Raw genomic sequence first — 13,715 nt, forward strand, 5'->3', positions numbered from 1 at the left:
CAGTTGAGGGACATCTAGGCTGGTTTCATTTCCCAGCTATTGTGAGTAGAGTGGCAATAAACATGGTTGAGCAAGTATCTCTAAGGTAGTGAGACAGTCCTTAGGATATATGCCTAGGAGTGTTATAGCTGGGTCATATGACAGATCTATTTTTAGCTGTCTCAGGAACCCCCACAGTGATTTCCACAATGGCTGGACCAGATTGCATTCCCACCAAGAATGTAGAAGAGTTCCTCTTTTTCTGCATCCTCGACAGCATTTATGGTCAGTTGTTTTCATGATGGTAGCCAAACTGACAGGAATGAGATGGAATCTCAACATAGTTTTAATCTGCATTTCCCTGATGACTAAGGATGTAGAACATTTTTTTAGATGTTTATATGCCATCTGTATTCTTTTGAGAACTCTTATTTAGTTCCATAGCCCTTTTTAAAACATTTTTTTTGTTTATTTTTATTTATTTATTTGAGAGAGAGAGAGAGAGAGAAAATGGGTGTGCCTGGGCCTCTAGCCACTGCACACGAACTCCAGATGCATGCGCCCCCTTGTGCATCTAGCTAACGTGGGTCCTGGAGAATCGAGCCTCGAAGTGGGGTCCTTAGGCTTCATAGGCAAGCATTTAACCTCTAAGCCATCTCTCCAGCCCCAAAGCCCATTTCTTAATTGGGTTGTTTGATTTCTTATTACTTAATTTTTTGTAGTTCTTTGTATATCCTAGATATTAATCCTCTATCAGATGTATAGCTGGCAAAGATTTTCTCTCATTCTGCCGGTTGCCTGTTTGCTCTATTCAGTGTCCTTTGCTATACAAAAGCTTTGTGAGGTCCCAGTAGTTGATCTGTGGTTTTATTTCCTGATCAATTGGGGCTATATTCAGAAAGTCATTGCCAATATGTTGAAGGGTTTCCCCTACTTTTTCCTCTAGCAGTTTCAAAGTTTTAGGTCTTTGATCCATTTGGACTTAATTCTTGTGCATGGAGAGAGATAAGAGTCTATTTTCATCCAGTTTTCCCAGCACCATTTGCTGAAGAGGCTGTCTTTTCTCCAATGAGTATTTTTGGCATTTTTGTTGTTTTCTTGAGGTTGGGTGTCACCCTAGCTCAGGCTGACCTGGAATTTACTATGTAGTCTCAGGGTAGCCTTGAACTCATGGTTATCCTCCTACCTCTCCCTCCCAAGTGCTGTGATTAAAGGCATGTGCCACCACACCTGGACTATTTTTTTTATTTTTCTTTATTTATTTAAGAGAGAAAAATAGATAGGGAGAGAGAAAGAGTGGGCATGCCATGTCCTCCAGCCACTGCAAACGAACTCCAGATGCATGTGCCTCCCCCAGATGCATGTGCCGCCCCCTTGTGCATCTGGCCTACGTGGGTCCTGGGGAATTGAACCTGGGTCCTTTGGCTTTGCAGGCAAGCACCTTAACCACTAAGCCATTTCTCCAGTCCCCTTTTTCTTGAGGCAGGATCTCACTCCAGCTTAAACTGACCTAGAACTCACTCTGTAGCCCAGGGTGGCCTTTACTCACAATAGTTCTTCTATCTCAGCCTCCCAAGTGCTGAGATTAAAGGTGTGAGCCGCCATGCCCATCTATTTGTTCATTTTTTGTTTGTTTTGAAGTTTTAGTTAGTTGAAACATTTAAAAAACCAAAGGTCCAACATGGTGGTGCATGCCTGTAATCCCAGCACTTGGGAGGCAGAGGTAGAAGGATCGCTGTGAGTTTGAGGGCACCCTGAGACTACAAAGGGAATTCCAGGTCAGGCTGGACTAGAGTAAAACCTTACCTGGGGGGTGGGAGGTTGATGCAGAGGTGGATTGGAGACATAGATGGCTTAGGGGTGGGGTTAAAGACATTTGCCTGCACAATCTGATGGTCTACGTTTGATTCCCCAGTACCCATATCACCCCACCTGGAGTTTGTAGTGGCAGAAGGACTTGGCATGTCCATATTCTCTCTCTCTCTCTCTCTCTCTCTCTCTCTCTCTCTCTCTCTCTCTCTCTGTGTGTGTGTGTGTGTGTGTGTGTGTGTGTGTGTGTGTGTGCTTTTCTCTTTGTCTCTCTCAAATAAACAAAAAAATTTTAAAAAGTCATGAATAGCTTGGTATGGTGACACATGCTTTTAATCCATGCATTAGGGAAGCCAAGGTAGGAGGATTGCTGTGAGTTTGAGGCCAGCCTGAGACTACATAATGAATTCCAAGTAAGCCAGCCTGGGCTAGAGGGAGACCCTACCTCAAAAAACCAAAAGGAAAAGAAACAAACAAACAGCGGCCATGGTGATGCATGCCTTTAATCCCAGCATTTGGGAGGCAGAGGTAGGAGGATCACCACAAGTTCCAGGCCACCCTGAGACCACATAGTGAATACCAGGTCATCCCAAGCTAGCTCAAAAAACAGGGGAAAAGAAAGAAAGAAGGAAAGAAAGGAAGGAAGGGAGGGAGGGAGAGCTGAAGGGAGGGAGGGAAAGAGAGAGAGGGAAAGGGAAGGAAGGAAGGTAGGTAGGTAGGCTGGTGGGCTGGAGGGATGGCATTCAATGGTTAAGGCGCTCGCCTGTAAAGCCTAAGGACCAAAGTTCAGTTTCCCCAGTACGCGTGTAAAGCCAGATGCACAAGGTGGCACATGTGTCTGGCATTGGTTTGCAGTGCCTTGAATCCCTCATGTGTCCATTCTCTGTATATATTTACCTCTTTCTCAGTGTATCTCAAATAAATAATTAAATTTTGTTTTGGTTTTTTTTTTTTTTTTGTTGTTGTTTATTTGTTTTGTTTTTAGAGGTGGGGTCTCACTGTAGCTCAGGTTGACCTGGAATTCACTATGTAGTCTCAAGGGTGGCCTTGAACTCAGCAATCCTCCTCCCTGAGCCCCTAAGCACTGGGATTAAATATATATATATATATATATATATATATATATATATATATATATATAATTTATTTATTTATTTTTGTTTTTTCAAGGTAGGGTCTCACTCTGGTACAGGCTGACCTGGAATTAACTACGTAGTCTCAGGGTGGCCTTGAACTTATGCGTCCTCCTACCCCTGCCTCCCGAGTGCTGGGATTAAAGGCGTGCGTCACCACGCCCAGCTATATAAATTTTTTTAAATGAAGGTACTTACTTGCAAAGCCTGCTTGCCTGGGTTCAAGTCCCCAGTACCCATATAAAGCCAGATGTAAAAATAAAAATAATAATAAAGCCAGATGTACAATGCGGTGCATGTGTTTGGAGTTCATTTACAGTGAGTGGCAAGAGGCCCTGGAATGCTCACTCACTTTTTCTTTGTATCTCTGATTCTGTCTCTCTCAAATAAATTTTTTTTTTTTTTTTTGAGGTAGGGTCTCACTCGAGCTCAGGTTGAGCTGAAACTCAGTCTGTAACCCCAGACTGCCTTCAAACTCATAGTGATCCTTCCTGATTGCTGGGATTAAAGGTGTGTGCCACTATGCCTGGCAAATAAAATTATTTTAAAAGCATGAAAATGCAGAGATTTCAAAGCAAACTCTGTGTCTGAGTTCATCTGAAAAAACAGAAAATGGAGGCTGGGGAAATGACTGCTTTTAAAGACACTTACTTATAAAACCTTTGTAGCCAAGTTCAATTCCCTGTCTTGGGTTCAATTCCCAGTGCCCACTTAAAGCCAGATGTACAAAGTGGTACATATGTCTAGAGTCTGTTTACAGTGGCACTCCCATCTCTCTCTCTTGCTCTTAAATAAATAAATAAATAAATAAATTTAAGCAACAAACATGGTGGCACTTGTCTTGAACCCCAGTGCTTAGGAGGCTAAGGTAGGAGGAACCCTGTAAGATCCGGGCCAGCCTGGGAGTACAAAGTGAATTCCAGATGAGTCTGGCCAAAATACCCTACCTCAAAATCCACAACAGCCGGGCGTGGTGGTGCACGTCTTTAGTCCCAGCACCTGGGAGGCAGAGGTAAGAGGATCACTGTGAGTTCGAGGCCACCCTGAGACTATATAGTGTATTCCTGGTCAGTCTGGGCTAGAGTAAGACCCTACCTCGAAAAACCAAAAAAAAAAAAAGAATTGAAAACCAGAGATCTGGTGGGACTTTCCTTGCCAGAGGAAGTGAGTCAATTGATTGGGTAGCATGTATCTTTCTTTAAGGAGGCCTGGGTGGTCCCCAAGCCTCACCATTCCCTGTTACCTTGAGCCATTTGCGTCTTTCACTCTCTCAAAAGGGTTGAATGAGGGAGCAGATCTGAAACATTTCATTATAGTGCTTGGCACAGGGTAAGTACTCAGTACTTCTTATAAAGCCTTTCAACAAGTGTTATGCCTGTCCCTCTGAGGTTTCCTTTTCTACCCCTCACTTGGCCTGTCTAACTTTACCCTGAGTGCAAGGCCAAGATGAAAAGGGAACGTGAGACTGGCTTCTTGGGAGGCAAGTAATGAGGGTTATGCTGTTTAGAGTATATTCAAAAACAGTAATAAGGGCTGGAGAGATGGCTTAGCAGTTAAGATGATTACCTGTGAAACCTAAGGACCCAGGTTCGATTACCCAGAACCCACGTAAGCCAGATGCACATAGTGGCACATGTGTCTGGAGTTCATTTGCAGTGGCTGGAGGCCCTGGCATGCCAATTCTCTCTCTCTCCTTATAAATAAAAATAAAATATTAAAAAAAAATTAGGTAAAGGATGTCACTCAGTGGTAGAGAGTGTGCTTATTTTTTTAATAAGATATATTTTTAGGGCTGCAGGGATGGCTTAGCGGTTAAGACATTTGCCTGCAAAGCTAAAGGACCCAGGTTCAATTCCCCAGGACCCACGTTAGCCAGATGCACAGGGGGCCTTCATGTCTGGAGGACCTGGCGCACCCATTCTCCTTCTCTCTCTCTTTCCCTCCCTCTCTTTCTCTGTTAAATAAATAATAAAATATTTTTAAAAGATATATTTTTAATTTATGTATTAGAATCAGAGAGGGGTGAAAGAGAGAGAGAGAGAGAGAAAGTGAGAATGGATGCTCCAGGGTCTCTACTCACTCCAAATGAACTCCAGACGCATGTGCCACCGTATGCATCTGGCTTATGTGGGATCTAGAGAAGCAAACCTGGGTCCTTAGGCTTCACAGGCATGTAACTTAACCACTAAGCCATCTCTCTAGCCTGAGAGTGTATATATTATTAGCATGTGTGAAGCTTTGGATTCAATTCTTCAGCACCAAAAAACAAGCAAAAGGATTAAAATTAAAAACCAAGCAGGCATGGTGGCACACGCTTTTAATCCCAGCACCTGGGAGGCAGAAGTAGGAGGATCACTATAAGTTCGTGACCACCCTGAGACTACATAGTGAATTCCAGGTCAGCCTGGGCTAGAGCAAGACCCTAACTTGAAAAAAAACAGAAAAAAAAAAAAAAAAGTCAGGCCTGGAGAGATGGCTCAGCAGTTAAGACACTGGCCTGCAAAACCTATGGACCCAGGTTTGATTCCCCAGTACCCACGTAAACCAGATGCACAAGGTGGCACATGCTCTGGAGTTTGTTTGCAATGGCTAGAGGCCATGACTTGCCCCTTCTCTCTATCTCAAATAAATAAATACAAAAGTCACCCAGGTGGGGCACATGCTTTTAATCCCAGAACTTGGGAGGCAGAGGTAGAAGGATCACTGTGAGTTGGAGGTCAGCCTGGGACTACAGAGTAAATTCTAGGTTAGTTTGGACAAAAGTGAGACCCTGCCTCAAAAAAACAAGCAAAATAGAAAAGCCAAAGCTGGGCTGCACAGATGGCTCAGTGGTTACAGGGGCTTGTAAAGCCTGATGCCTGGGATTCAGTTCCCAAGTGCCCACATAAGCCTGATGCACAAAGTGTTACATGTGTCTGGAGTTTGTTTGCAGTGACAAAGACCCTGGATCACCAATTGCCATCTCCCTGCAATTAAATAATCAATTAATTAAAAAAAAAAAAAAACAAAGCTGGGCTGGAGGGATGGGTTAGTGGTTAAGGCGTTTGCCTGCAAAGCCAAAGGACCCAGGTTCTATTCCCCAGGACCTACATTAGCCAGATGCACAAGGGGGCGCACGTGCCTGGAGTTTGTGTGCAGTGGCTGGAGACCCTGGCGCGCCCATTCTCTCTCTCTCCCTCTTTCTCTGTCAAATAAATAAATAAAATTAAAAAAATAAAAATAAAAAAAACCAAAGCCAATTAGAAGTTGTTCTGCTTTTTGTCATCCTCATGGGCTGGCAGCGGTAACCATGTTGTAATGAAATACTTCTCTCCCGAGAGATGGGGTGCTCCCACGGCACCTTTATTAGCCGTTCTTATACACTGTATGAAGACCAGCCTCGCATTGCATCATGTCCTCTTTGTTCTTCTCCATGTACAATTCGCCCTCTGTGTCTATGGGTTCAGGCTCCTGCAGCTGTAGACTCAATCAGTTTCAAATCCATAGTTCTCAAGTGGGAGCGGACAATAAAAAATAGCAACATAAGAGCAAAACATCATTATCATAAAAATACAGCATAACAACTATTTACTGTTATTAAATATTGCAGCATTTACATTGAATTAGGTATTATAAGTAATATAGATGTGATTTAAAATGTATGGGTTGTGGTGGAGCACGCCTTTAATCCCAGCACTTGGGAGGCTGAGGTAGCAGGATCGCCATAAGTTCGAGGCCACCCTGAGACTACATAGTGACTCCAGGTCAGCCTGGGTTAGAGTGAGACTCTACCTCAAAAAAAAAAAAAAAAAAAACCCACATGTGGATTATATGAAAACACCATGTACATTTTTGTGAGAGAGTAGAACACATGTGGATTTTGGTGTTTGTGGAAGGCTTGGGAACCAGTTCTCCATGGATACTGAAGGACAGTTGTGCCGCATGCATGTGAGAAAAATTGACAGCCTCAAAATCCTGTGTTACTTTGCTATATCTGTTATTACTGTCTGAGTGAAATTTGAAAAAAAAAAAAAATTTTTTATTTGAGAGCGACAGACACAGAGAGAGAGGCAGATAGAGAGAGAGAATGGGCGCGCCAGGGCCTCCAGCCACTGCAAACGAACTCCAGACGCGTGCGTCCCCTTGTACATCTGGCTAACGTGGGTCCTGGGGAATCGAGCCTCGAACCGGGGTCTTTAGGCTTCACAGGCAAGGGCTTAACCACTAAGCCATTTCTCCAGCCCTGAAAAAAATATTTTTTAAAACCGTATTATTTGCAAGCAGGAGAGGGAGAGATAGAAAGTTGGGTGTGTATGCTTCTCTTTTCTTTCATTCTTTTTTTTTTTTTTTTTTTTTCTTTGTGAGGTAGTTTCTCGCTCCAGCCCAGGCTGACCTGGAATTCATTATGTAGTCTCAGGGTGTCCCTAAACTCTAACCTCTGCTTCCCAAGTGCTGGGATTAAAGGCGTGCGCCACCATGGCTGGCATTTTTTTTTTAATTTTTTTTTAAGTATTTTTATTTATTTATTTATTTGAGAGCGACAGACACAGAGAGAAAGACAGATAGAGGGAGAGAGAGAGAATGGGTGCGCCAGGGCTTCCAGCCTCTGCAAACGAACTCCAGATGCGTGCGCCCCCTTGTGCATCTGGCTAACGTGGGACCTGGGGAACCGAGCCTCGAACCGGGGTCCTTAGGCTTCACAGGCAAGCGCTTAACCACTAAGCCATCTCTCCAGCCCTTTTTTTTTTTTTTTTTTTTTTTTTAAGAGAGAAAGAGGCAGAGGAAAAGAATGGGAATGATAGGGCCTCCAGCCATTGCAAACGTGCAAACGAACTCCAAATGTATGCGCCGCCTTGTGCATCTGGCTGATGTGGGTCCTGGAGAACTGAAACTGGGCAAATGTGCACCGTAACAGCTAAGCTATCTCTCCAGCCCTGCTTTTTTTTTTTTTTTTTTTTGATGTGTGTGTGTGTCAAAGTATGGTCTCACTCTAGCTAAGGCTGACATGGAATTCACTGTGCAGTCTCAGGGTGGCCTTGAACTCACTGCAACCCTCCTACCTCTCTCTCCTGAGTGCTGAGATTAAAGGCATGTGCCATCACACCCAGCCCTGTTTTGTTTTTTTAAGATAAGTTCTTGCTCTAGCCCAAGCTGACATGGAACTCACTTTGTAGTTTCAGGCTGGCCTCCCACCTCTGCCTCCCAAGTACTGGGATTAAAGGCATGTGCCACCACACTCGCCTGTATTTTTATTTATTTACTTGAGAGGGAGAGAGAAAGAAGCAGGAGAGATGGATGCACCAGGGCCTCCGGCCACTGCAAATGAACTCCAGACCCATGTGCCACCTTGTGCATCTGTCTTTACGTGGGTACTGGGCAATTGAACCCAGACCATCAGACTTTTCAAGCAAGCATCTTTAACCACTGAGCCATCTCTTTAGCCCCCTAATTAAAAAGAAAAAACAAGCACACACACACACACACATACACATTATTTATTTATTTGAAAGGGGGAAGAGTATGGGTATGCCAGGGCCCCTGCCACTGCAAGCAAACTCCAGACACATACACCAAATGTAACTATGAACTCTTTCACATAGGTCAAAATCTTAGCTTCTTGCCCTGTTTAGAGACCCACCCCCTTTCACCCTGGGCTAATATGGCTCCTTTGTTTGGTGACAGAACGTGCTGAAGGAACACGCAGATGACGACCCCAATCTGGCTATTACTGGAGTCCCTGTGGTCAGCTGGCCTAAGAAGACGCCAAAGGTAAGATGCAGCCAGAAGCCCACTTCCCGCTTCCTCCCTCCTCTCCTCCAGAATGTGTGTCAGAAAAGCCTCCTTTTTAGCATGGCTTCTGGAAGAGGGAACCCTAGCGAACATGAATGATTTGGGTGATAGGTTCATTGTGAATTTTTGCTTCACAAGCTGTGGAAAAGTTGAGATGTGCCCCCTGGTGGTCACCTGTTAACTATGAGTGTTATTTCCTCTCTGTCAGGTGGATTCTCTTTGCCACACTCCTTTACTTCTTACCTTCCTTTCTTCCCTTTTCCACCATGGCTGCGTGTCTCCCTCCTTGTTCACAAAAGCCTGATGGCTAGAGTTCGATTCCCCAGTACTCACATAAAGCCAGATGCGCAAAGTGGCACATGCATCCAAAGTTTATATGCAGTGGCAGGAGGCCCTGATATGCCCATTTTTTCTCTCTATTTAAAAAATTATTATTATTAATTATTATTAAATCTATTAAAAAAATTTCCGAGCATGGTGGCACATGCCTTTAATCCCAGCACTCAGGAGGCAGAGGTAGGAGGATCACTGTGAGTTCGAGGCCACCCTGAGACTAAATATTGAGTTCCAGGTCAGCCTGGGCTAGAGTAAACCTTACCGCAAGAAAACAAACAAAAAAAAAAGGTTAAAAAAAATATTTTTATGCCTGGCATGGTGGCACATATCTTTAGTCCCAGCACTTGGGAGGCAGAGGTAGGAGGATCACCATGATTTTAAGACCAGCTTGAGACTACATAGTGAATTCCAGGTCAGCCTGGGCTACAGTGAGACCCTACCTTGGAAATACCAAAAAAAAATTTTTTTATTAACTTATTTATTTGCAAGCAGAGAGGGAGAGAATGGGTTTGCTGGGGCCTCCAGCCACCGCACGTGAACTCCAGACACATGTGCCACCTTTTGCACCTGGCTTTACATGGGTCCTGTGGAATCGAACCTGAATTGTTAGGCAAATGTCTTAACCTCTGAGCCATCTCTCCAGCCCCAAGTTTCCCTCCTTTTTGATAGTGACTTCTCCATCCACACACTTGAGGTAGGGTCTCACTCTAACCCAAGCTGGCCTGGAATTCACTACGTAGTCTCAGGCTGGTCTCAAACTCACAGCAATCCTCTTAACTTTCCTCCTGTGTTCTGGGATTAAAGAAGTGAGCCACCACACCCAGCCTGTCCTGTACTTTTCTTATAGTTGAAATCATAGATGTGTGGCATTCTCTAAATTTGGGAGGGGGGGCTTTTTTGAGGCAGGGTCTCACTCTAGTCCTGGCTGACCTGACCTGGGGCTCACTCTGTACTCCCAGCCTGGCCTCAAACTCATAGTGATCCTCTTACCTCTACCGAGTCCTGGGATTAAAGGCATGCACAACCATGCCTGCTTTATTATTTTATTTATTTATTATTCATTTACAAGCAGAGGAGGGAGAGGGAGAAAGATAATGGGTGCACTAGGGCTTCTTGCCATTGCAAACAAAACCCGGATGCATGCACCACTTTGTGCATATGACTTTACATGGTGTGGTGGTTTGATTCAGGGGTCCCCCATAAACTTATGTGTTCTGAATGTTAGGTCCCCAGCTGGTGGCAGTTTGGGAATTGGAGCCTCCTGGAGGCAGTGTATTGTTGGGAGGAAGGCTTGCGGTTGTTATAGCCAGCTTCTCCTTGCCAGTGTGTCGTAGAGCTTCCTCTCGAGTCTGTAAACCTTCCTCCCAGAAGCTGCTCTTGGTCGGGTGTTTTCTGCCAGCAACATGAAGCTGACTGCAACACATGGGTACTAGGGATTTGAACCCAGACCAGGGTGGCCTGGAACTCACAGTGATCCTCCTACCTCTGCCTCCTGAGTGCTGGGATTAAAGGTGTGCGCCACCACGCCCAGCTAAAAAGACATTTTTAAATACTTTTATTTATTTATTTATTTGCAAGCAGACACAGAAAGAGAGAGGGAGAGAGAAAAAAATGGGCCTCTAGCCTGTGCAAACAAACTCCAAATACATGTGCCACATTTTTCTTTTTCTTTTTTATTTATTTATTTTTTGGTTTTTTGAGGTAGGGTCTCACTCTAGCCCAGTCTGACCTGGAATTCACTATGGAGCCTCAGGCTGGCCTTGAACTCACAGTGATCCTCCTACCTCTGCCTCCTGAGTGCTGGGATTAAAGGTGTGCACCACCAGGCCTGGCTAAAATTTTTTTTAAAAATATTTTCCTTTTTTCATTTTACACATTCTGTTTATTATTCATCCATTGATGGACTGCTTCCACCCTTTTGGGCTGCTGTGAATAAAATAATGCTATGGATATTGGTGTACAGGGCTTTTGTTTTTTCCAGTGCTCAGCATGGAATGCAGGGCCTCTCATATGCTAAGCAACTGCTGTGCTCTCAGCTTTGCGCTTCTGTTTTTTTGGTTTTTTGAGGTAATAAGGTCTCACTGTAGGCTGACCTGGAATTTACTATGTAGTCTCAGGGTGGCCTTCAACTCATGGAGATCCTCCTACCTCAGCTCCTGTGTTCTGGGATTAAAGGTGTGTGCTACCACGCCCAGTACACTTTTTTTTTAATTTTTAAAGATTTTATTTTTATGTATTTATTAGAGAGAGTGAGAATGGGCACACCAGGGCTTCTAGCCACTACAAATGAACTCCAGATGCATGTGCCACCATGTGTATCTGGCTTACGTGGAACCTGGAGCATCGAACCTGGGTCCTTAGGCTTCACAAGCATTTGCCTTAACCACTAAGTCATCTCTCCAGCCCTCAGCATTGCACTTTTACATGAGCTTTTTATTTTATTTTTCTTGCTGGCACTGTGGGTGGAATCCAGTGGCCTGCTCATTCTAGGCAAGTACTGTACCACTGAGCTGCTCCCCCAGCTCTTCAAATAAATATGTGTGTGTATTGTATTTATTTATTTTGTTTTTATTTTTATTTTTTTGTTTTTGTTTTTCGAGGTACAGTCTCACTCTAGCCCAGGCTGACCTGGAATTCACTATGGAGTCTCAGGGTGGCCTCGAACTCACAGCAATCCTCTACCTCTGCCTCCCGGGTGCTGGGATTAAAGGCGTGCGCCACCACGCCCAGCTTGTATTTTATTTATTTAGAGACAAGCCATCAGGCTCCAAGGAGTTGGGATTACCCAACCATGAGCTACCTTACCTGGACAATTTTTTTAAAGTAGTTTTTTCTACCTATGGAATTTTAGATATTTCTTTGTCTTTACAATAAAGCTAGGAGGTGGATCTCTTTATGCCCCCGGTGCAGTTGAGGAGACTAATGGCTCAGAGAAATATACGACGCATCACAAGGCCACACAGCCTATGAGCATCAAGGTGTCTGTCCCCAGATGTGCTTGCTTCCGTCATGAATTTTTGTGAAAGCCCAGTAATCTGTGACAGAGGGAAGGGGGAAGGGAGGCTGGTAGCGCCACACTTAAGTAAGCATTTCCTGGCTGGTAGGTTAAAAAGTTAACAGGAAAGGAAGGAATCGCTGAATGACTGGTTGCCTGGGCCACCCTGGGTCTCTGGGTTCCCAGGTTTGCAATAGGCCTCCTCCCGGTTTAATGCCCGTGGGGTTGAAAGATCAAGGGTGCTCACTGAGGCCGGCAGGATGTGAGGTGAGGAGCGAGGTCTGCTCTGGGTCCAGTTACCCTACAAGTAATTAATACTCAATGGTGATTAGTAAGAAATGCTTTGATCTGCCACCTTGCTTCCAGGAGAACAGATTAGGTGATGCCAGGTCACTTCTGATGTGGTGGCCTTCAGATCCAGGATGCTGCTGGTCACCATCTGTCGCCATTCCCCCAGTTGGCTGTTTCCATGAGTGGTATTGGACTTGTTTTGATCTCTCTACACCTTGACTGCTTCCTTTTATGGCTAAGTAGCAGGTTGGGGGCTGGGGAGGGGAGATGAGGGACGGTCGGTCTGTGACCTTAGAGGCAAGGCAAGGAAACTGAATTTACTTGAAGCCCAACCTCTGACCTTTGCCTCATTAGTAAACTGAGCTTTTGTTCACTAGCCAGACGTCTGCCATTGGCAATGGAGGCAACTGAGGAAGAAGGGGAGACTGAGGCATGGCTGCCTCTGGCAGGGGGGTCTATTCAAGCACACTGCTTCTTAATCCATTATCTCTAGTGGCCAAGCCAGGGACCCTTTGAAATTTGATTACCGCCAGTTTTTCTAGAACCCAGAAACTGAGAGCCTGGCCTGTATAGGTTAAGTGTTCTGGCAGGGAACTTTGGGACAGTCCCTATAAGTAGTTACTGGGTCAGCTTTCTTCCAGGGATGTCACAGGGCGCAGGAGGAAGCAGCACATGTCCCATGTCACCTGCGGTTTTGCTTTGTTTCTCTTCCCCTTCCTCTGCCGTTGAGCAAGTAGATTAGATCTGGGAGGCCTGATCAGTCTGGGGTCCCTCTCATGTGACACGGAGCCTGTCATCATGTACTTCCTGTGTGGTGATCACCCTCCTCTCAATTCCTGTGCACCAAAGACGAGTAATGAAGTGGACGATGTGCAGTTGATGGGGGGTGGGGGGAGGCAGCTGGTGGCACTGGCTGCCTGTTATTATGTCCTGCTTATTAGTTAGAGCTCTGGCGCTTCCAAGAAAGCTAGTGTGGTCCAATCAGAGCCAGTCCTCAGGCTGGGACACAGAGATTCCCCTGGGGGGACTTGTTAAAAAAAAAAATAGTTTTGGAATCAGGCATGGTGGCGCACGCCTTTAATCCCAGCACTAGGGAGGCAGAGGTAGGAGGATCGCCTTGAGTTCAAGGCCAACCTGAGACTACATAGTGAATTCCAAGTCAGCCTGGGCCAGAGTGAGACCCTATCTTGAAAAAAAAAAGGGGGGGGGGCTGGAAAGATGGTTTAGTGGTTAAGGTATTTGCCTGCAAAGCCAAAGAACCCAGGTTAAATTCCCCAGGACCCAAATAAGCCAAATGCACAAGGTGTTGCATGCATCTGGAGTTCTCTTGCAGTGGCTAGAGGCCCTGGCACACCTATTCTCTCTATCTGCCTCTCTCTCTCTCTTTTCAAATAAATAAAAAT

General features: G+C 45.0%; 1 protein-coding gene across 1 annotated transcript in view; it reads left to right on the forward strand.

Annotated features, from left to right (window-relative positions):
• Positions 1-13,715, forward strand: part of Kdm2b (lysine demethylase 2B) — a 131,303-nt gene that overhangs the window by 85,997 nt on the left and 31,591 nt on the right. Inside the window, exon 12 of the mRNA XM_045132118.1 lies at positions 8,583-8,669. Coding sequence (XP_044988053.1) covers positions 8,583-8,669 — 87 coding nt within the window. The remainder of the gene's footprint in view (positions 1-8,582; positions 8,670-13,715) is intronic.

The sequence above is a fragment of the Jaculus jaculus genome, chromosome 13 (assembly GCF_020740685.1).
Source record: "Jaculus jaculus isolate mJacJac1 chromosome 13, mJacJac1.mat.Y.cur, whole genome shotgun sequence".
NCBI classification, from domain to species: domain Eukaryota; kingdom Metazoa; phylum Chordata; class Mammalia; order Rodentia; family Dipodidae; genus Jaculus; species Jaculus jaculus.